Source organism: Colletotrichum aenigma (assembly GCF_013390185.1).
Source record: "Colletotrichum aenigma strain Cg56 chromosome Unknown KSG_Cg56_contig06, whole genome shotgun sequence".
Taxonomy (NCBI): domain Eukaryota; kingdom Fungi; phylum Ascomycota; class Sordariomycetes; order Glomerellales; family Glomerellaceae; genus Colletotrichum; species Colletotrichum aenigma.
In genome coordinates this window covers 1,624,834-1,649,030 of record NW_023500912.1, presented here as the reverse complement: position 1 = coordinate 1,649,030, position 24,197 = coordinate 1,624,834, and the positions used below count along the sequence as shown (strand labels likewise).

General features: G+C 54.0%; 1 protein-coding gene across 1 annotated transcript; it reads left to right on the top strand.

The window, feature by feature from the left end:
- Nucleotides 1-15,807: 15,807 nt before the first annotated feature.
- On the top strand, nt 15,808-17,071 carry CCN1 (G1/S-specific cyclin CCN1; the record flags this gene model as incomplete). Its single annotated transcript, XM_037324734.1, has 2 exons — nt 15,808-16,014; nt 16,067-17,071. The coding sequence occupies 2 exons, from the start codon at nt 15,808-15,810 to the stop codon at nt 17,069-17,071; spliced, it is 1,212 nt and encodes a 403-aa protein (XP_037176596.1).
- Nucleotides 17,072-24,197: the final 7,126 nt, after the last annotated feature.

Sequence of the window (24,197 nt, the reverse complement as noted above, 5' to 3'; positions counted from 1 at the left end):
TTGTAGGGAAGTTGCCTGTTGCTGGTAAAAAGCTCTTCAACCGGAGCTTCCCAACTGACGATGTCTTCTCCGGTGCACCTTCAATTTTCACAACGAAAGAGACACACGAGACACTGTACCAATGCAGAGGATAAGGTTTGCATTACTAAGGCGGAACATGCTAGGATCGCGCATGGCAAGCACACGGCGTGCACAAGATCTGGCGCTAATCCCGGTCGGGACAAGGGGGGCTCGGCCGATTGGGTGGAACTGGACGACGGGATCGGAATTTTCAACCTTCCTTAGCGTCCTCAGCCTCGTGTCTTTTGTGCGGGTTGTTCTGGTTGTGCAGCTTGGTGGGCCCCCTTTCCGTGCCGGGGCGCCGGCTTGTGGCTGAAGATGCACCGTGTCGGGACGGTAGTGGAGAGCACCCGATCACAGTCATGTGGGGTCGTCCCGTTTGGCAGCTGCGACCACTTGCGACTTGCAAGCATCTCTCTTGCCTTCCAAAAACCTTCTAGACGACTCCACGAGGGCCCTCATCCCCCTGCACTCATTCAGAATCTGCCAATTCCTCGTTTCGTACGCCTCGCCGTCCCCGAGACCCCATCTCCGAGCTCCTCTGTGGGTGCTCGACCGGAGCAAAAGGACACGCCAAAAAACCATCGAGCCAACCCCGTAACGTCTATTTGTGAAGCGAAGCTCCAAATTTGCCGTGCCAGTTGAGACTATTGATTTCATACCATGCCGTGTACGACGACATCTGGCAACGCCCCCTCAAGAATGTCAGCCATCCCTTTCCTCCCGGGTGGAATGGCCCGTCAGGGTCTGAGACAAGGCAAGCACCTAGGCAAGCCCGCCGTCCTCCCCCGGCCGAGAATTTGTGCGCCAATGGAGGCTTGCCGACTGACCGCTGGAAAATCGGTTGTTGGGAGAAGCAAAACCGCAATTCCGGCCAGCTGAGCCGTGCCGCCACCAAATGTTCGCCTTACGGCAACCGAGCCGTGTCTCTGATCCGCCGCTCGGTACCGCTGGCGACAAGAGCGGTCAAATGCTCGCCTAAGGTGCCAATCCAACCACTTATCAAGGGACATGTCGACAATTTGATGCACCTGCTGGGTTTGGCTAAGCCAACTGTCTATCAGGGGGTTCAACGCCTTTGGCCTAGACAGCGACTGGCATTGACTCAACCCAGGCCACATCTGCATGCCTTTGTCAGATACCGAGTGACGTCTGCAAACACCAACCATCGCCACCATTCTCCCCGCAGACCCTGCGGTGCACATGCAAACCACCTCACGCATACCGCTGCATCGATAGTTTGTCGGTGCGAGTCCCCACGGACAGACCGCTACGTTCCAGCCATCAGAGTCTTTTGATGCTCAACGACTGAGTGGACAATGTTGCGGCGACATTTGGGCCCGGGGGGTTGGGGAGGATCTCACGGAGGAGCCTCGGGCCCCCAACGGCGGTCACAACGGCGGTCAAAACACTGCAGATGCGGTAAGGGAGGGGAAGAGAAAAAAACCACAGTCTTGGCATTAAGAGACTTGGTGCGGAGGCTCTGCAAAAAAAATCTGCACGCGTTGCCGTTGAGACGAATTACCTGATGGGTCGGGAGAGAGGAGCAAGAGTAAAGAAAATTTTTGATATTGGAGCTTCACGATGCACTTGAGCCGCAGCTGCCGCGGGCCGTCAAAGCCATTGACAAATCACATCGAGGCAGATGGCGAGCAAGAAAAAAGCTAAATGGTGTCACGAAGCGGCAGACCGGGTACGAAATCGCGGGGCCGACAAGGGTTTCTTGACGACGGGGACGGGCTGTGGTTCCCAATTTTTGGCGTCGTGCAGATAGCTGCAGTAGCAGCAGCAGCAGCAAGCTGTGTGGTCCATTCCGGGCCACCTCCGAAGCTTCGGGTCACGACGCACGCGCTCGCGTGAGGTCATTCCAACGAGTCATCTTGGCCAAGCCCCGCGCCGTTACTTGCAGCAGCTTCTGGGCCAACGTCTGACTTTGGTTGATCGAGGCCGGGGACTGCTTGCTGGCGCCGTGATCATCGCCGAGGCTTGCGGATACAACCCGTCAGAGAGGGAGAAATCGTGCGGCATACGGCTCTCATGAGAGGGGCTGGAGGGGTGGCTGAAAAAAACGGAGTCGTGATCAGATTCTTTCTGCGGTCGCCGACGAGGTGCAGGCGGACGGCGACTGGCGGTGATGGCAACATCGACGACAAATGGCTTCGATGGCCTGCATGAGCATGAGGAAAATTCTGAATGCATTGTCGCTTAGGAGCCGACGTCTCTGTGATGCCACGTCCTCCAAGCCAAGCATTATCTCTGCGGCAAGGCATGTGTGGCTGAAGTCGAAGGTTCAATATACAATTTTAACGCCACAGCTGCTATACAGTTGCTACCTCGGATTAACGACCAACGTACAAGACATTTGGTGCTTCAAACAGACAACAATGAGACCACTGCCCAGGCTTCGAGGGGGCTTCCTGAAATTCAGGGTCCAGGCCTTCGCAAACGGGTCCGACGCCCCGGTTTGAGGCTTCAAAAACTTGCAGTTCATGATGGATATCGAACTGTCTCCACTGCGGGGGGAGCTTTAGAGGAAACGCTTCCGGACAAGCGTCGCTGGTGTGGCAGACGCGTTGAAGTCTCCAACACGCTCCACAGTTGCACGAGGGCGTGGAGTACGAAAAGACAGACGTACGTTGGTTCGCAAAACGTCACCGCCATCGAGGACGAGACGCATGCAACCACTTTGGTCCTACATGTACCTACATCCTGCATGCAGGAATGGAGAGAATCCAGCCCCGGTCACGCGAAAGAGAAGAAAAAATGAAAAAAAATTGGACGACGCGAATGGAGTCAAGTTGAGAGGTTTATGCGAGGTCGAATTTTTCTTTCAACCTCTCGCCTCCTGGGGCTGGGGAACACGGTCTGTTCCGCGGAGCCACGTCGACGGTTCGAAACCAATGTCGGTGCGAGTCTTTGGAGACACGCAACGCGCTCTTGCATGCTGCAGATCATGGCTTGGACCAACTCCGGCCGTTGGACCAAAGATAACGGCACCTGCTGATCAATAATGATACGCCCGGCGGTTCGATTGCGTGCCTTGACGCTCTCTCGCACATCTCCAGTTGGCCTAATCTAGCTGAAGACGTGCAGGAGGCATATTGCTTGATTTACCGTTGCCCAATTGGTCCCTCCAGATAGATGATTGGCAACACGATAGCGTCACCATCTTGGGGGGAGGGGAGGGGTCGAGGTTCCACGGACCCGGCGCTCCGGTCGTCGTGCCGAGGATCGCCGCCCGTCGCCCGTCGCGTGTGTGAGAGAGGGGCGTCGCTGAAGAGTCGCCAGTCGCGTATCGTGCGCGCGCGTCGTCGTCGGCTTCTCCAATCTGGGGGTGCAGATGCGGGGACCCATCGAAACCTCGAACGAGCCGGCGCACACACCCCCCGGGAGAAGGGCGTCGAGTGTAGAAAGAATGATGCCGACATCTGGCGCCAAAATCCACAATCAACACCACCACATCTCCCTCCTGCCTTGCTTTAGCCGCATGCGATGAGGTGTGCGGGCTCACGACTGCCTATCTGCTATCTACGCAAACCCGGGCTCGCTGGAATCCCCGGACAAGGGCCTTCCCGGGCTGCCGAATGGCGCGAGGGGAAGGGAAGAGGGGGATGAGAATTGGTGTGGGGTGCGGGAACGGCAGAGCATGGCCGGACGCAGCTGGACCAGCGTATCTTGACACTTCTTTTTTCGCGGTTCGCAAGCGAGTGGGATTCTTAGAATCCGGTCCACGAGCAATGGAGGTTCGTGGTCCAATTGACGCTTTCGCTGGGCTTATCAGTTGCACGGGCGTGGTGCTGGTGGTTGGCTGCTACCTTGCCAGTTGGCAACTGGTTCGGGGAAATAATTGCATGTTCCTTGATTTTTGGGGAGGTTTTTGGTTTTCAGTTTGGGCCGTCTGGAATGGTGGTGTACGGCGGCTGGCGCTGGTTCGCGACGTTCCTGAGCTGAAGGCGGGGGTAGGGGGCCATACTTTGAGTAGCGCTGCTAACTTCCTCAGTAGAGGTGGTAGCCATCTGCCAGGGTAATTTGAAGGTGGTGGAAGATGTCGACGGGGTGAGGGGTAAATGAGTGGTACTTTGTAAACGCATGCAAGCCTTCAAGGATGAGGTATCTGGGGGATTTGGAGTAGGCGCGCCTCTTACTCGTCCAACCTCCCTGCAGCCCGCGCCGCCGACCAAGGTTTGTGTCGAGCCTGCTTCGGCTCCTGCAATTGTCACTGCAACTGCAGCTGCTGCGTTGGCAGAAGGTAGGCAGCAAAGCAGGTTCACAGCGAGACGGGGTTTCGAAAGCTTGGTGGGTGTGACGGCTCCATTGGCGGTCGAAGCAAGCTTGAAGCCTCCGCGGCCAAAGGGCCGAGGCCAGGACGGCAGCGACCGGTTTTGGAGGCCGTGGGATGGATGCCACCGGGTGGGGCCAGATCCGGGGAAGGGCAAGGAGGCATGGTGAGGCTTAACGATGGCGAGTGTTCAATATTTGCCGCTGTGGCGATGGCACAGGGTATCTTGAGGCTGTGGACGGACATGACTCCGGGGAGCCTTTGCACTTGAGATGGACTGAGTAGGTGCGGGGGCAAATCCGGGGAGTATTGCGTCTGTTCCCAGCATTTGATGACAATTACAGGAACGTCTGTCTAGGACGGCGCGACCGCGTTGAGGGGTTCATAAAGGACCAACCGCGTAAAGTGGCCTAGACGGGACTACCTTACCTTATTCTCCAACGCAAGCGCCTCTTTCCAACCATCAGACCCAAGAACGGAAATCGAAATCCTTTCAGCTGCCTTTTTTGTCCGTGGGAAGGTCATGTGGGCTGGAGCACTGACCTTTGTTCGTCTGATGTATCAGGTGGGAAAGGCTTGTCTTTCATTTGACAAGCGCTCTAGCCAAGGACAAAGCGGGAAGGAAGGCAGTGTTAGTGTTTCTCGAAACGCTTTGAATCAGAGTTGTCCGATTGACTACGTCACCCCGACTAAATGAGCAGTCGCTTGAGTCGTTGAAGAGAAATTTGAGATTCGAGTGTGAGTGTTCCATTCAAAGGAAAACAAAAACGTGGTCTGAGTCGGGAGAGGCGCAGATGTGCAAATGAACTTCCCACCCCGGCGGCCCCCGCCCCTCCTTTTTTCCCAGTTTGTCGGCGCCGGTGGGACGGAACCGCGGGTCAGGGGTGTGGGCTTGCCGTGTTGGTTTGGGCGAGCCTCCGGACAGGGGTCATTTCCCAGAGAATGTCTCGATGATAGCCGTTGCATTCATTACCGATGGCATCAATTCGATGTGCAGGAATCTCGGACCGTTTGATGACGATGTTGATGCGGCATTGGCAATTGGGGGGGGGGTTTGCGGCGGGAATGAATCTATTTTCTTTCCTCTGGTGGTCGAGACAAGACTGCCCGGAGCACGTCCCCTCGCCCCCCCTTCTAGGTACGGTCTGTAACCGTTTTAGGCTGGTGGTTTTGCTCCCCGCTGGGGTGCAAGACGATTGATTACCGCCGCCTCCTTTTAGCTGGGACGGAGTATATACCCGCACTCGGAGGCGATACTCTCTACTATGTACTTTCGATCATCGCATGATTGTGTGAGGGAGAATTGCTTCAGCGTGGTTTTGACAAGCGCCGCTGTGTCTTTACTCCTTAGACAGCATGTTCTCAGGAGAGAGGGGTACGAGGGCGAGGATTGGGAATGAGAAGACCGCATGTTGCGCTCAGGGACCGTGAACGCGGCAATGGCGTTGGATGCGGTTGCTTGCGTAGACGCCTGCATCAATCTCAGTGTCTCGTCTGTAGCCGCCGCCGTAGGTTAGGCGGCAGCGATGGTTCAGAGTGTCAATTGGATTTATTTGGTGAGATGGGATGACGGGATATGCATGCGCGGAGCCGAACGGGGCGTTTAAATCGGATGACCGAGGTGGTCCTTACAGTGTTGCACTTTTCTCTTGTGAGACATTCAATACTTGATACGCGCCAGCGGATGATGGTAACCCTTTCTTTTTTTTTTTTTTTTTTTTTTTTTTCCCTGCCGTCGATGAGATTTCGAATCTCGATGGCATATCATGCCCCGAAAATGGATCGTGCTGCCGATGCGCGGGCTGCAGAAAGCAAAGAAGGCAGGCAGGTCTCAGCTCTGAGACTTGGAGCGGTGACCGGGGTGTGGAAAGTGGTAAGGCGACGACGACGCAGATCCCGCGCGCGTGGTCATTGGGGGAAAAGCAAAGGTTACAGGGGTCATTGGGCATTCTGGTGCGTTTGTAGGGGACGTCTTTTCTTTTTTCTTCATTGGGTCTTGTAGGCTTTTCGGAGCTATGAGCGGTTTGTGTCTTGCGCGGCTACGGAAAGATGGTCACTACTGCAGAGGAGTTTGACGGTGGTGATGCACGGCGCAGGGTGCGGTGGCGGAACGGGTAGAGGGAGGACACCGATAATGGAGTGAGCCAGCTCCCCCCCCCCCACGCGGGACAAGGCGTGCAAGGCAGCAGCTAAATGGATCAGGCTAGATGATTAAAAACAGTCGAACTAGATGGAAAGGACGGACGGAAGCTATGGGCTTAGTCTGCGGTGGCTTTTCCCGCTGCGTGTTCCTGGCTGATGATTTGCGCGTGTATTTTTGGGGGAGGAGGATTCTCTGGTTCGCGATGATAGATGTGGCTTGCTTCAGGCTTCAGGGGGGAGCCCGAGCCCGTTAGTTTTGGGTACACTAGAAGGGGGGAAGGGATCGTTTCTGGCGCGTCTGACGTGCGGAATGGCCTGCCTCTATTGGAACGAACACGCGCGTGAAGGGGGAGAGAGCGAACCAACCGATCGCGATCTTCTTTTTCCTCCTGGCGCTTGTGTGGCGCGGCGGCGGATCGACGAGGGCGTGTGCAAGTGTGTGTGTATGTGTGTGTGTGTGTGTGTGTGTGTGTGTGTGTGTGCCTGACGATGCGTGCCGGATATCCAGGCGATTGAAAACGGCATAGGCAGGTGGCGTTGGGGTTACTGTCGGTTGGGCCGGGGCGGGGCGGACTATCGTCGTTCGACTGAGCTGAGCCATGCGGCTATGAAGAGGTTCACTTTACTTGCGCGTCTTGGCGGCGATGGGGCAGTTGGGGAGTTTGGGTTAGAGAGAGGGACGGAGGGTTTGATGGGTTGAGGTGACGTTTGTGTGAAAAGTACGCTTATGCGGGTGAATGAGTAGTTTTGTAGTATCGTGTTACCCGTAAGTTGACCCCCTCAGGTGGTGTAAGAAAACACACTCCCGCGATCTTGACGCGGAGATCTGGGATACGATGCAGGCCAAGTGGGCTTCTTTGCAGTTGTGTGAAAATTACTTGGTTTTTTGCCTGTTTCCCTCCGGGAATGGATCGATCGGCTTGGCGCTAAGGAGGCACGTATGGAACACGGGGGAATTTCAGAGACTTGGATTGCGTCGTTGTTGTCTGGTGAATGAACACCTTTTTTTTTCTTGGGTGGGCGGCGAGGAGAGGGATCCTCAGTTACATGCGCATTTTTGCATCACTTCACTCTTTTCTTTTTCCGGTGATGCTGGGCCAGGTAGGGTTGGCTCGGGCTGTTGCAGTGCAGTTCCATCTCGCTTGAAGCAGGCACTGGCACCGGCCTCCGGGTCTGAACGTTAAGGGGAAGGGGGTGGGCTGGATAGGCACAATTGGCGATTGGGATTGGGATTGGGATTGGGGACTGGATTGGATCTGCAAGACGGGATCTCCGTGGTATTGCGAATATTACATACGAATGCGTTTACAAGAAGTGAGGTTAAACAGAAAGGAGACATGTGCACATACACGAATAGGCAATGTCGTGTGTGGGAAGTGGTTCCTCCTTTCCTTTTCAATGAACGTCGCGGTTTGGGGGGGATTACTCTGCAATTCAAGTTCGTGTTGGTGTCTTGTGATTGGTCCCGTCGCGCGTCCGTGGGAAACGGCGTTCCGGGTTCGGTTCGGTCGCCCTCGTGCTCGGGACCGGGATGTCGGAGATGGTCGAGCGTTCAGGCATTAGGGGCCCAGTGATTGGACGAGGGAGGGTGGGCAGATTGACGACCGTTCCCGGCTGGCTCCTGGAACTTTGGGGGTGATGAGCATCTTGGATTCAGCGAAGGCTGACTGGGATGTCATTTGACGGGATGAGAGACTGCTCATTGTGGGCTTGTGGATGGTACCGGGAGAGGGATACGATTTGCCAAAAGGAATGGTTGACGACCGTTTGGCGTCTTCATGCTGGAGGGTTCTCTCCTTCGGTTGGGAAAAATTGTCTTTGCCCTATGGAGTTGCAGGCATTCGAGAGTGCTATTTTGATATGCCCGCTGGAATTAGTCTTCGCTTGAGCCGCTGCCCCCTAACGTGCCAGCATTGAACAAACTCATCTGGGAGACATGAGAAAAGGGATCACGATCTGGGCTTCCGCATATCTCAATTGCCTGACCATTAATTCAAAAGCAGCTGGAATCGTTCATCACCGATGGGAAAGGGGACAGATACAGAAAAGGAGAAGGTACCCGAAAAGTACCTAGCGCGGGTGGACACCGGCCCAAGTCATGCCTTGCGAGGTCATTCGAGGTACTTGGATGGGTACTTCTGGGAAGGGCATTGTCGATTGCAATTGGGGACCGGCGGACGATGGAATCCACTCCGACGTAAGCGGGCCAGCCGGTCGTGATTCTCATGTACGGACCGGGGATAGGGTTGCCGACTGGGCAAGCTGGCTGTCTGGCTGGTGGTCCATGTCCTCAATTTTTTTTTTTCTCTTGGGAGGAGGAGTTGCGGCATTGGAGATTCCTTGTCCAATGCGAGATGGTTTCCTGTTGCTTGCATTGCATACGCAAGTACTGTGCATGTGAGGAGAAGGGCAACGAGCCAGCCAGGTTTGGGGAAATTTTAGTTGGTTCCTGGATGTTGCGTGCTTTCTTGTTTCGCGAGGCGCGATGGGGGACGATGATCTGGCGTAGGTCTTGCAGGGCCAATTTACTCAAGACGGCCCAATTGACTTTCGAATACGGTTTGGAAAGGATACACGCCAGGACTTGCGCAAGTCAGCTTTCGCTTAACCATTGAATGTTCGGGTATTCGGGACGCCTTACAGATGAAAACTATTGAGAGGCTTTCCGGCACCTGGCATGACAATCGACTCCACACAACCCTGCGAATCCTCGAAATCCTCAAATCCTCGAATGCCAATGCCAAAGCCACACAATCCCCTTTCCGATGCGTCCGGCTTGGAGGGGCTGAAATTACAGACAAGTACGGATGGTGTTGAAGAGGCGAACTATTACGACTACACTCGACTCAATTGGGTTTCAACGCGACCTCAACGCGGTCGCCGAAACTGGAAAATCGAACGGGCTCACTTTTTCTTTTGGCAGGCCGTGCGTTTGCCGGAAAGATCTGATGGTTGTCGGGCTGTTTGATGATGAGATGACGATCCATAGCGATGATACCGGACACTTGGCCCCGCCAAGCCTGCGCCGGTCGCTGGTATCTGAAGCAGGATTTCCCTAGGCTCCAGCAATTGCAACTTCAAAAAGGGAGCCGCGGTGGCCGTTCACTGTTCAATCTGAAGCCGAGCCGGTGTGGTGGTGGTGGTGGTGGTACGGTCGACCCTGCGCCGCCTAGCCTGCGCCTGCGGTAAGTGTGGGCGGCGCACGGAAGGTACCATTTTTACCATATGCGCAGGAGAACACGCATGACCCTCCACCCCATTTACGACGGGCTCGTTTGGTAAAGGTGTCCAAGGGACGTGTGGTTTTCGCGTTTGCGTGTGTGAGGTTGAGTCTCTGGAAGTTTTGATGGACGCATGCAGTATTGGCACGCAAAGTAGTAAAGTAGCATGGGGACGGGGCCCGGTTGCAGGTCACGGGCGTTGGGCTCTTGACTCTTGTCCCTGCGCGAGTGACGATCCCGTCATTTTGCGTTTGTAGGCTGTTTTTATTTATTTATTTCATTTGATGATGAAAGTGACGGACGAAGCTTGTCCTTAGGTTCAATCCTCAGGCTCCACGAGGTGCAGGTGGTCTTCTTTGTGGGCGGCCTCGATGGAGACCTGCATCTCGCATTTTTCATGCAAGAAACAAGCTTGCACAGGTATTGGATAGCTGCACAACTGCTTGTCTGGTTGGCGACGAGGCATCTGTCGTTGAAGCACGTTCAGTGGCCCGAGGGCCGCAAGGGGTGGGGGCCCGCCCACCGTTTGCTCTCTCCCACTTCACCTACCTAAGGTAGTGTCTGCCAGTGGAGGAGCATCCATCCTGTGGCTTGTGCAGGGGACGCTGGAGCTTCTAGAAGGACGGCCGCTGAATGGATGACGGTCGGTGCGCCGCTGCTGACGGGACGCGACACCTGCAGACGGTCGGCCCAATTGCAGCTCTCGGATTTGCGTCCTGGGTGGAGGCCCGTCCCGGAGAGGCCCGGACGGCATCGACCTTTTTTTCTTATGCCCCAAGACGTTCAAGTCGTTCACTCGGATGGAATAACAACAAACAAACACACCAGACCTACGGGCGAGATTCGAAATTGCGAATAACAAATAACAATAATACGGGCCTCCTCGACCACCGCCTGCTTGCCTGGCCGCCCTTCTCGATGGCGATGCCATCAGACAGTGGTGAATTGCGATGACGGTTCACGCATATATCAATCGGTGGAGGGCGCCGTGGGAAGAATCAGGCCAAGGAGACGGGAAATGCATCCAATGTCGCTCGCCGTTGAATACTGAGTGCACTCTCCACCGTCATATCCGTCTGCTTATGTCATTTCATTGGGATATTCTCTGCATCCCCCCCCCCCCCCCCCCAATATCCAAGCCACAGTTACATGACTGTGTGTCGTCCCTCCCGCTCTACTCTGCAGATTCTCCACGATTAAACGCACGCCCACGGAGGAGAGGAGGCACCTCGTACGGAGACCAAATCTGCATCATCGTCATCCATCACTTAATGTCGCCAAACTGCCCCAAGATCCACGTCCACGGTCCCCCGATATCCACCACAGAGGAACCTCACGCTTCTTCCAGAAGGACAAGGCGCACACACACACACACACACACCAAGAACCACCCCCTGCACCGCGTCGTGGCCAATCCCAGCCGGCGCCTGGCTTCCCGTCAATCCCTGCTCCAGACTCCGAACACCACCCAAACCGCGACCACCACACGCTCACGCTCACGCTCACGCTCACGCTTCTTATTACACCTTCCTCCAACCTTGCACACAAACACGACCATTACACGCAAAACCGGCCGCCCTGGACCTTGACCACTCTTACCACCACCACCACCCAGGACGCAGAATCTCCACCGTCGCGCTCGAATCCACACAGCACATCCGCCCTTTTGCACACTGCTACCACCAGCTCGGGAGCATCTTACATGAGGTATTCTGTACAAGCATTCCCTGAAGCGAGCATAAGCCACCAGCCTTTGTTCATCAGATCAGTCAGCATATATCGGACAGGCACCCCGCCAATCATTACTCGCCAGTGCGACTCTCCGGCCGCATCCCCTGCCTTGGCCAAGTCCTGACAGCCAACCAACCAGAAGGCCGCAGAGCCCCTGGGCAAAAAGAACGAACCGTCTCGTCGACGAACCGCTAAAACCATCCGCGACAAAGGGCAATGAGCAACATCAGTTAGAGCCGGGGGTCGGAAAGGAAACGCTCAGCCCAGCCACCATCGTTTTTCTTTCACACACTTTCCACGACGGCTTCGTCGTCGCCGCCGTCGACGCTGACAGCAGCACTTTTGCAGGCTGTTGGCGCATCGGGTTCCACTGGAGGTGTCGTCGTTGGGCCACTCTCAGCAGTCTCTCTCACCCCCGCTCCACGCCGGTGATCCCGTTCGACGTCTCGCCTCGTGTCTCGTCATTCTTTCTCGCAGCCGGCCCGCCGTTTAGCCACAGAGTCTGACGCCTCCGTGGTCCGCTAAATCGGACGCCATCTAGGGACTTTTTCTTCCTTCTGAAGCTCTACGTAGCATAGGTATCCCGTCTTCCTTTTCCTTTTCCATTTGACCCTGGCGGTGGAACACGCTACTGCCAGTGATACACACAAAGACATTTATCAATCTGCGAGTCCTGCCGACGTAGGTAGCTACACGGGTGGCATCATCTGCAGCGTGGCATATCGAGGCTAGGCACAGATACAATTCCAACAGGCACGAGGCACAACGGCCCATCGATTCGAATAGTGCAGTACGTACGGATACCTATCCAAGAACAAGGCACTGTGTCGGGCTGCTGCACAAAAGCGGTCATTGTGTCGTAAGAGCTGTTGCAGTCAGTCTCCTCAGGCGTCTTGGGGGGGGGGGGTGGCATCTGCTGGCTCCTGCTCCTGCCTTGTCCTGCCTGCCTCCGGCGTCAGGTCCACGGTGCCAAACGGTTCCGTACCTCCTAACGTACTTGCGCAGTAGCACTTCACCAGCCGCAGCCAATCGACGGCCGGCTCGCGTCTGCTGTAAGGTCCCACCCTGCAAGTCCGCCATCCACTCTCGGCGCGCGCTCGACAGGCATTATCTTAGCTGCTGCTTTCGCACTCATACTGGACACTGGACGGCGACAGCTGGAAACCGACATTTCGCTAGCTAGGGCAGACAATCAATTGTGTGTGTGTGAGTACTGAGAGTGCTTGCTTGCCTGCTGCTGTCCGCGGAGTCTGCTCACTGCCTGTCTGCCTCGTTCGCAGGCATCCGAAGACACTGACTGCAGAACAATCCCACTGGAAGAAGTTCTCGAAAGAAAAGAGGGCGAAACTGCGAATCTCCCGTCCATCTCACTCGCATCACATCGCTCACTCAGCCTGCTTCTGTCGCTCCTGCTGCACTTGCAGGGCACATCTGCAAGGAAAAGAGGGCCGGCTCTGCAAGTAAAGTGCGGCAGCAGCTTGGCCGTCCACTCAGCGCACTCACTGAAGCTGCAGCACTAGTTAGCAGCTGCTTCAGCACATCAGGTACGTACCATTTTCCTCTACAGATTCCCAAGCACCCTGGCACCCTGGGTCGCGTCCGCGTCGCCGGCCGCCCAATTGCCAGCTGCCAGTCCCCAGCAGCATTGCTCCAAGCCCCATCCCCCATGCCCGCCGCCCGGCTCAAGCCTGGTTCGAGCTTGTCCCTTGTCCCTGACCTGCCCTGCCCTTGCCTGTCCTGTCCTGTCCTGTCCTTCCTAGGTGTCCACCATCCATCCACCTTGCACCCGCACCTGCACTTGCACTTGCACTTGCCAGCCCAGCCCAAGAAAGCACCACACGGTACACCCCCTCCCCTCCCCTTCCCCCCCTCTCTCCTTCCACTCTTTCCCACGCAAGTCACAGAAAAGGTACCTCTCCAGGTCGCTCCTTCCCACTCTCTCCTAGACCAAAAAGGCCAAAGCTGCAAGTACCTTTTTATTGGAGCCGAGGAAGGGGGGGGGGGGGACCTTGCCTTACACTGGAGACTGCAGACTGGGAACTGAACTGGGACTGGGGGGACACACTCGTCCCTATCTCTCTCTCGCTCTCTTACCGGCGGGCTCTCTCTCACACACACACACACACCCATACCCACGTCGTAAGGTACTCCTCCTCCTCGCTGAGCGTCGGTGGTGCGGTGCTTGGTTAAAACACCTTCGTTCTCTTCCAATCCTTTTTCATCTCCTCCTCCGCTCTCCAACCCTTTACCTACCCTCTCCTCCCCCCTTCCTTCCTCCCCTTCGACTCTCCCCATCCATTCATTCCCTCTCCGAAGCCAACCCTTCCTGACCTCTTTACTCGCCGAAAACGACTAAAAGGGTCTTTCCATTCTCTAACTCAATCCCCCCCCTCCCAGAGAATAGGAAAAAAGAGGAAGGAAGGAGAGACTTAATCTGGCGACTGTCCTCCCTCCAAAAAGAAGGTTTGACATCACCAAATCAACCTCTCCCTTCAACACCACCAATCGAGTGCTTCTTCTCTCCGACGAGAACAAGTACCCCAACCCAACCAACCAGCATTTAGGACGACCAGCTTCTCCTACACGCAATCCCCCCCATTCCGCCTCCGCTCTCCTCCGCCAAGGTCATTCAAAAGGGTTCACTTGACGACCAACCGCTTGGAGCTGCAATTCTGCAAAGAGGTCCGCAAGACGAAACGCAAGAGCAAGAGAACGGATTGAAAGACAGAAAGAGAAATCAATAGTGCAGAAGGCCTTGACTGGTATTTTCTACACTTCTTTTTTTGCATCCCAATCCACCGACGTCCCTCCCGTTCCGCCCCTTCGCCTCGCCCTTCACTCGACACCAGTCCCACGCCCATCTGCGCTGCGACCATACACCCCCTGAAGAATTCCTCGCTCTCGACCCGAGGAACTCGACTCAGTCCCGACAACGACACGACTCTCATCGGCCCTCCGACGACTGCTCCCTCTCGTTCCGCCGGCCTCCCCATCCGCCCTCATTCCATCCCCGATCCCCTGTGATCAAGGAATTGAAGGTCCCCAAGCTCCGCAGAAGCTGCCAGATACGATTCGCTTCGTGACCTGGCCCAATCGTCGCTCACGGAAAACACCACACCTCTCGCGAGTTGTCGACCGTCAACGAAAGTCATCATACATGATCCCGTCAGGATTATAGGAGACGTTTTCTCTTTTTGTCCTTTGGGCATCATTTGTGAAGGTACGTTCTGGTGAATGCTGCAATTTCGCGACTTGATATGAATGCAATGTGGACTCTGGATGAACGACTCGACGACGACTACGGCCTGGTCTGATGACGGGATGAACTCTCGTCTCCATCTCAAAAACCCTGCCCAAGCTTCTTCCCGTCTAGCACCGAGCACCCTTTCCTTTCTCCGATGAGTCGGACGAACCGGTTCTGAACTCTACTTACCCTTCTGCCTCTCCCTTACCGCTACTATCCCATTTTTTGACCCACGGAGAAAGCTCCCCACATTCATACACCAACCTTCCGAGGATAGGATCGCTCGTGGGACACGTTCACTCGTAGCTCCCCCGTCCAACCCTCAGGAATTGTCTCATTTCCTCTTGTCTCGACAACCTCCATCTTCCCATTGCGGCGGTAAGCCTCGCCATCACACTGAGCACCTGTTTCCCCCCAGTTCCTCAACCTGCCCTCTCGTCGCCCCCTTCCTCCCCTTCAATCCTCCCCCGCCTAGCCCCAGACAAAACTCGCCAATCTGGTCGATGCCTCCATCTCCCGTCGTGCCAACCCGTCTACACCACGCAATTGTCGAATCAGCGCTCGCGGGCTCTTGGCCGAGATCTGCCCTTCGGATCGCCAGCTGTGAATTTAACAGCCCGCAACCGCCTGGACTGCGCCCGTCACCAGTCAACGATAGCTGCCTGTCTCACAACATCCGCTGCTCTAGGCTCTCTTGAGCGCCTGAAATCGTCCAAAGGAACCACCGGGCTAACCAAGAATTACCTGTCTTCCAGAGCCCTCCAGTCGACCTCTTCTTTAAACGGCCAGTCACCCGGCCACTTTTCCGTCCGTCATCCCGTACGCAGGAACTCGGTCTCGCATCATTTCGGCTTCACTTCCAGCCACAGTCACTCTTTTGCCGGACCCTGTTCATCTTCTCCACGCTCCTTCTAATACTAATATTCTAATCCTTCGGTCGCATCATTCCACACTCTTTCCCTGCGCAGCCGACTTTTGAGTTTTTTTTTTTTTTTTGCTCGTTTCCGTATCTCCGACCACCAAAAAAGCTTCCTGGAGAACTTAATAGTCACTCTTTCCCAAATCGGAACTTCGACCCCGTCATCCTCCAACCCCCTTACAACCGCCCTCGACTCACTTCTCGATTCACAATGGCGTACTACCAGCAACAACAACAGCAGGCCGATCCCACCTACTTCACAGAGGGCAACGAGCAACCCGAAAGGCCACGGATGGGAACCCGCGATGCTGCCAAGATGATTGCCAGGCAACGGCAGGAGATTATCGCCAGCGAGCTTTCCCGCATTGCCGGTGATGAGTACTTGGAGGACATCATGAAGCACATGAGGCACATGGAGGTAAGACGAGTCGGACCCCAGGCAATGGGTTCCGTTGCTGACAATGTCCCAGGATGAGACGATGCCCGACGCCAACCTCATCGACATGCAGCGTGAGATTCAATGGTACATGAGACCCTACCTCATCGACTTCCTCATCGAGGCCCATGCCGCCTTCGCCCTCCTCCCCGAGACTCTCTTCCTCACCGTTAACCTGCTCGACCGCTACTGCTCCAAGCGTGTGGTGTACAAGCAACATTACCAACTTGTTGGATGTGCTGCTCTGTTGATCGCTGCCAAGTACGGAGATAAGAAGGACCGTGTGCCCCAGATCCACGAGCTTAACAACATGTGCTGCGGCCTTTACGATGCCGGCATGTTCACCCAGATGGAGATGCACGTCCTCAACACCCTCGAGTGGACCATTGGCCACCCCACCGTCGACTTCTTCACCCAGCTCATCGTCGCCGAGGAGCACGACAAGGTTGAGGTCGAGCACATGGCTGCCTACATCTGCGAGATCGCCCTGTACCACCGCGACTTCGTGTCCACCAAGCCCTCCATCATGGCTCGTTCCTCTCTGGCTCTGGCGAGAGCGATCCTTGGCGAGCCCGAGGTCAACGACGGAGAGTGGGACCACGTTGAGAACGTCACCCTCCTGACTCTGTCCCAGCACCTCCACAGTCCCTCCGTCGCTCTGGCAAGAAAGTACTCCTCGCCTCACCTCTCCGGCGTCTCCAAGAAGCTGGCGTCCTTCATGGCTCACCAGGCCAACATCGCCCGCGCCCAGTCCGGCCCTCCGAGTCCGCCTTCTGAGTCAACAAAACACGCCAGCATCTACAGCACCCCGCACAAAGGCCATGGAGCCGTCCAAGGAGTCGCCGACGGCTACATGACCCCGCCCATCACTCCTGACGGTGCCGCCTACGCAGCTGTCCAGAAGGACGCCTACGCGATGCCTCCTAGATGCCCGGTCACCCCCACCCCTCAACCGAATACGGCGGCATTTGCCCAACAACAAGTACAACAGCAATACGCCCCGTTTATTCAAAATACAACAGGTCACAACATGGCCTGAACCGATTTCGAGTTTGATCGGGACTTGTGCATGCACCAGTCCCAAGCGGATACCCACCAGCGTCCAACGCTACGATACGGGCAATCGAAGCTTTCCCCTCATTACACCCGTGGCAGGGCATTTAAGCGTGTCCAGGAAGTGAAGAAGGAAAAAAAAGATTGTTTGCATGCGGCATTCAGAATGGTTTTTTCTTTCATCAGCACGTCATGGCATCGAGCGATTTGATTTTTCTTTTCTTTTTTGCAACAAAGTCCATTTTTCACTCAGCAGAAGTGTCCCAAAAAAAGGAATACGGATCATACCCAACCCCCGAAGAAGTTTTTTTTCCCCAGCATTCAGCGGATTTTTTATTACACAACACCCGAAGAGTTTTACGTTCGCGAGAAGGTCACCCCAGGAAGGGTGAAGGATTGGGAAGCAGCAGTCTCCGTTTGCAGTTGGAGGTAGTCTTGGGAGACGAGAGATTCGACACCCGACCTTCAATGATGCGAAAGGATGGTCAAGAATGAAGGTCAAATTGCAGAGGTCTCGGGAAGAGACTCGACCGAAAGAAACTTATCGACGGGAGCAAAAAAAAAAGTGAGGTGGTTTTTATTTTCGACGGAACGCGAGGCCTTGGGCGACTTTTTCGACCGCACGGAAGAGAAGGGCGTCCTGGGCCCGGTTCAAAGATGGGACGATACACACACGAACCTCTTGGCCGGTACTTTTCGCGACTGGGGGAACACCATTTCCGAGATGTTGGATCGGTCTGCCTCGCATTCTTTACTCCGTTGGAGGCCAGATATCCCCTAATTGGGCCGCCAATGGATACGAGTTTTCAGGGGCGGATTGGGTTCACTTGTTTTTCTGGAGAGAAGCTGGGACAGTTTCTCCATCTCATTGCAGGAGGAAGAATTTCTGGATGAATTGGGGACGGTTTGGGACGACAGTAATTACGCCGTCCTGGGACCAGCCGGGGTGAGAGCCCTTGAGACTTTCGTATACCCGCATTTGCACTCCCTCCCTGTGTAAGGTAGTTGTACAAAGGCACAAAAAAAGAGTAAAAATTCTCTGCACCGACTCAAACATGTCTTTTCTCCGCCGTGATTCCCTGCCTCACCGTGATTTACGTGATGACTTTTCGTCTGCGGGCCATTGGCTTCTGGCGGTGTCGGCATCGTGCGCACAGGGGAAGTGATCGTCTTGGTGGCCCAAAAGTCCGCATGGGAAATGACGGTCGTGGGTTACGCGAGCATGGGGTCCTGGTCCTGGTCCTGGGCCTGGTCTAATCATAGGCTGTGGTTGCATTGCCGCGGGCCGGGGGGACGGATGGGTGCAGCAGATGGGACCGATTGGGGATATGATGTATCGTCTTCTCTTGTGTACGTTTACTATGCTACGCGCATTTCATTTCTGTTCTTACTAATCTGGGGTTTTCTTTCGCCCTTGAATTTTGGCAGATGGGATTGTGGACGGGTGAGGGATTGATCCTTACGGCGGTTTTTCGTCTGAGCTTGTGAGAGGGATGGATAGCTGGGATGCGATGGGATGATGGTGGGGTAAGTGCAAGGGTGGGGGAGGGTAATCTAGACGGGATTGGGATTGGGGGGGGGGGGGGGGGATGGGATGACTGGGGTTGTGTTGGTGGGGCTGGACCAGGCTGGGCTGGGGGAGGGATGGGAGAGTGCTGGTTTATGCGGCTGATGGTTGGTGAATAGTGTTGTTCCTTTTTGACGGATGGGTTTTGGAGAGGGATGGATGGGTGGTTCTAATGGTTTGTGTGAAGTGAGGTAGGTGTGCTGGGTGAAGTGCGTTGGAGCCCACGATGGGTTCGCATGGACGTGGGGGCTGGAGGGCGGAGATGATGGACGGGGGACGCGGGAGGAGCGTACCGGCACTGGGGATTGGCATTGATGCATTGAAGGTTATGCGGATGCGTTGGCCGTGGCGAGGGGTTGTGGTTCATGTTGGGGGGGGGGGGGACTTTGCGGCTGGGTTTTGGCCGGTGAGGTGAGATGGTGCTCCCTTTCTGGGTTTGGAGGTGGTTGGGTGTATGTGTGTGTGTGTTTGTCGGTGAGTCACTTGTGGTGAGGTGGACATTTGGCTTGCTTATGCGGTGAAGCCAGGAAGAGGGATATGGGATGATGGAGGCGGTGGGTTCGGTTTAATGAGGGGTCAAAGCGAATTGGTGAATGGGAAAGGCCGTTTTTGGAGGCAAAGGTGGACGGGGATGTTCGATGTTTGGACGACGCGTCCCGAGATGGGATGCGCGGGATCAGAGGCGATGGTTCGTCTGATCTTATGATATGCGTCTTCATGCTATAGCACCAACCTTGATTGGTGGCCGAAGGGGTCTTCCTTGAGGGAGCGTGGATGGGATTGCGCCGTAGGGGTTTGAGGGGGTGTCCTGGTGAGGGTTTTCGACAGCGCATGTTAGAAACTGGGATGTAGTGGTGGAAGGCGATTTGGGGGATGATGGGCTTTCGGGATCGAGATTTTGGGGGGATTGGATTCTGATGCGTAGGGTTTGGGGGCTCGGGAGATGGTGGTGGTGGTGAGGCTGATGAACGGATGGGAGGTGAGTTTTGCGTCGATTCATAATGGGTCTTCGAAATCCAAGTCTATGGAATCGCCCACTCTCTTCCTGCTTACTACCTTATCTTTTGAAACCTACTCACTCGGTCGCCACGGTCTTTTCCTTTTTTGCTTGTTCGCCCGTGTGTCTGAGACTGAAAAAACCAAGGTCGGAGGGGGAAGATTTGAATTGGAAACCTGACCTCATGCTGGGCGTTTTTCCACGGATGAGCTGCTGTAGATCTTCGGTCGTAGACCGCTGCCGAAGCAAGTTGTTCGTCGATGGCTCGTCAAGCATGTGGGAATGCGTCACCTTGGAGTCTACGGGTGGCTTTTGCCACGTGTAAGGATTGAAGGTGCGCATTGTGAGGTGCTGTCTTATAAGGGCTGCGATAACCGGCAACGAAGACAAGAGCACCACAAATATTGGATGGTGAGGAACAGGCATGCTTGCATCTGGGGGGAAAGGGAGTCTCCCAGGTGCTGACTGGGGACAGCCCTCTACACACCAGAGATGTCGAGCGCGGTATGGGGGGAGGATGTGACTCAAATCGAATACCCAGAGGGCGGGAATGGCGAGAGGAAGAGTGGGTTTGAGGTTGGAATCGATTTCTTCTCTTCTTCATCTTCGCTGCTTCTTCGGGGAGCGCTGATGTAAATAAGATTGTTCACATCACGTAACTGGATATGCTGCTGCCATGATCTTGTTTCTTGGGTCAAAAATCACCTAGTGGTCTATGAAAGGCGGTCCCTTTTATATGAGAGGTCTCTGCTCCTACGCGTGCTATTATATTACTCCAGATGCTCAGCGACCTAGTTCAGAATCATTGATAATTTCCATCGCTTCGACATCCGCGTCGAAGCCCGGCGTAGAGAACCTCTACCGTGCGAGCGTGGCGAAGACAGCACGGCATCAGGATTCTGTCTCTGAGACTGCCAGTGAACGTTGACTGTGTTGTCCCTTCTTGTCTTCGCCACTGGCAGAGTATGTGGGCTGTGTTGGGTGCTGGTCAGGCGAGACTGGCAATGTGCTCCGAGACAGGCCTACTACTCACGGGCGAATCGATTGCTTGAAACTTCAAAAGGTTGAACAAGTCCTTTCATTTCCTTTTGCAAATCTCGGAGGCACCCCCCGAAACAGGCATTTATGAAGAACTACGATTTCTGTGCCTCTCCCCTGAGGGCTGATATGCCATGCTTTGGTTGTATATATACCTTTTGAGAGAACATCGTTTAAGGGGGCGTTCTGTGTTCTGGTGTGGCTGAAATGGTATTGAGAGAAGTCCACACTGGAGAAGAGGATGCTGGAAGGGCAATAGTCGTGGTAGAAAGATTTTGAGCTGTGAGAATTGAGGACTTGAACTTGAATTCGTCTTGTTCATGTGACAATGAAAACAGAAACATGTGTCCCTATACTTGGCCCACCAACAGAAGAACGGGAAGTATTTGGTGTCCATTTATTCTCTGCTAATCCTTCAATGACGACGGGACAGGAAAGGGGAAATGGAATGGCGGGCTTTTTTTTGTGACTCCTTAGTCGGCCTGTCTTTGTGTTTAGGCGAAGTGGGCGTAGAAGAGTGTGTCATACTCAAAGACTGGGGTATCTCCACGTCCACCTGAACTGAAAACATTGGACGATTAGATGTACAGGATCAATTGATTCTTGAAGTACATGGTAACATCCACGTAGGCACCATTGTCGTCCACAGCTCGGTACCTTTGATGTTGTTGTTGTGGTGAGGCTGATGATGAAAGGGGGGGGGGGGGGGGGGTTCATCAGGGTCAGACACAGATGGGTTTTTGATCCTAGCTCGGTGTAAGACGTGTAAGGTTAAGAGTATGGTGGAAATTATCGTTTTGGTCTGATTTTCTCTTCTTAACGGTAATGAGATGGAACGTTTTTGCCAGTGTTCTTCTAAGAGCATGTACCCCATTCTCTGTCTGAAGTTGCTTTTGAAGAGGCTTGCCAAATCGTAAGATTGATGGGGAGGATCTACACAGCTATGACAGCCTGTAAAGGTTCGAATCTTGAGCTCTTTGGGATACAGAGGCCTTAGACGGGTATGTAGCACCTAACCCGGCTGGTTCTTGGTTTGGATCTTGGAGGAATAACCCCAAGAAAACGATGGATGGCATCACGTGGGTTACAAAAAGCAGCAGGGTGCCCCAGAGAGCAGCCAAGCTTTAAGAAACCTTCTAGATGACGTAGAAGTAGCGGGCAGTCTCTGAAAAGGCCCTGCAGCAAAGGTACGAGGAAACCCTGGATGATTGGGGCTTAGGAAGGTAAGTTTACAGGCAAGTTTTCAAGCTTTTTATAGAAGGAAGGGCATTTTTCAAATCTGTTATTCTGGTCATACTGAAGGGATGTGTACAACAGGTTTTTCATACCGTCTCATGAACTGATGAATGTCAAATTCGTTGCTTCTGGTGACGGGGGCACAATGATGGGTAGTTCTCTGTACCAAGTTGGTACTATAAATTCCCCAACACCTGTAACAGGAACTGAGAATTAAATTGGAAGGGGTCATCTTGGGAAAGCCCCATTTTCTAAGCATTAGGCGGTTGAATAGATGCTTACCCCAATCCTGAGCGGTATTCGAGCTCCAATTAATTATCCCACAACACGAGCATTAGCCCACTATTGTCTGTCTACGTTTTAATCTGTTGTTACGTACGTAATGAAAATAGAATATATAGGAAGGGAAGCTGGAGATGAACCGTTGAAACGCACTTGCAGCGGAAATGTTTCATTCAAAAGTATCAGTGTTTGGGACGAGCTACTTATTGTTTCATACCTGCTGCCCGTACTAATATTCGGTCCTCCTGAGATTTGGTGCGGCTGTTAGTGAGAGAGACAGCCCTCGTTCTTCAACTGGAGAGCCTGAACTCCAATAGTGCAAGCCCAACTGGATCACCTTGCGCGCAAAGAAGGTACTGGCGCATGCTAACCTGGACAAGTGAGCTCTGCGAAGTACACAGCGTTCTACATAAGTACCGTCGTGGAATGACGATAGATTTCCACGGCAGAACAATAGGACAGGTTTTCGTCATGTTTGGTGATCGATACCGATTGTAATCCTTCAGATGGCGAAGTTGAGCCTGTCGCGCAACGTACTGGTTCCTAACCATAGATGAGTCTACTGTTTTAGAACACCGCCGTTGGTGTACATATAGTATTCATGAAGTATACTCTATGGAAACCCATAACGCAGGCGTACTATGGGCGCGGCGGTTAACAGACGCTGGGTTCACTGACCACAGCACGCTGGCAGAAGTTCGTCACTTGCCTACACTCCCTGTCGATTCGCCAAGCACCTATTGGCTGGCTCGTTTGCTTTGTCGAGAAACTTGACAAGATAGCTTTATATACAGACCGAGCGCCCTGCTCCTGTCAGGTATAGCTTTGGCTTTCATTCCAAGCTTTCACTGACACTAGCTCGATTAACGTACAGATATTTTAGCTATTTATGCCGCTTTAGATGTCAAAGATTGTCGTCCGAGAAGACTTGATACGCAGTGATAGCTCAGGGATCTTTGGTGTTTGGATCTTGAAGCAATGTCGCGGGAACTGTCCCTAGTTGGAGTTCGGCAGGCTCCCTCCAGCTAAGACCGCGCAGCTACCATCACAGAGCATGTTAGCGAGAAAGGAATACGAGGATGGGAGGTAGCAGAGATGGCCAACAATAGGGTCTCGCTGTTGATAGAGGCTTTGTGGCAAAGCATTTTGAACATTGTTCCCCGTTCTGATCGCACCACCAAGTTTCTGCCTAGAAGATCTGGTTTCGGCTAATAGCCATAATCAATACTCACACAGCATTGTTCGGGTGGTGGTCGAGAACTATGTGATCTGTGGAAGGGGTTCCTTGAATAGAGGCGCCAACAATCTCGTCAGAACAACCAAAGGTCCATGCCACCATTTGCATAGACGGCTCTGCGCCAAATTGGGATAAAATTCGAGGTCTAAACTCGGCTGGTAGCAGAGATTCATTGTGGCCTCGCCGACAGGCTTCTAGGGCCTTCACAGGCATCCGCTAGAGGAAGAAGTACACTTGAAGCCGGCTCAAGATGGGCTTTGAAGACTCGTACTCATATCATGTGGCTACCAAACCTATTGGTTGAAACCGTATGGACAAAGCTGTCCCCAAAAGAACTGAGAGTTAGCCCGTACCATAGAAGAACCATTCCATAAGTACGTCGAGGGTGGTCTCCACTCCTATTAGAGAAAAGAGACAATAAATGGTCGGTCTATCAATGTCGAGGTTTCCGCAACTACGTGAGTTCTTGAGAGGAGACCCCAGAAGGCCTCTATCTCAAATCATCATATCTCCTCATGTCTAAGCACTGGCTGGAGAGCTTGTCGTCCTTATGTTATTCGCGCTGGAAACGTAGGCGGTGAGATGATGTTGTTGAGGCATTATGCAAAAGCAAGTAGCATACAAACCTTTCAGTGAACCTCTCCTAGCTTTACTTCTTTGGAAAATCACTCCAAGCTCGTCCTCAGAGCTTTATTATCTGAAATGTAGATACTTCCTCACATATGATCTTATATCTATACCATTGAGGTAAAGGC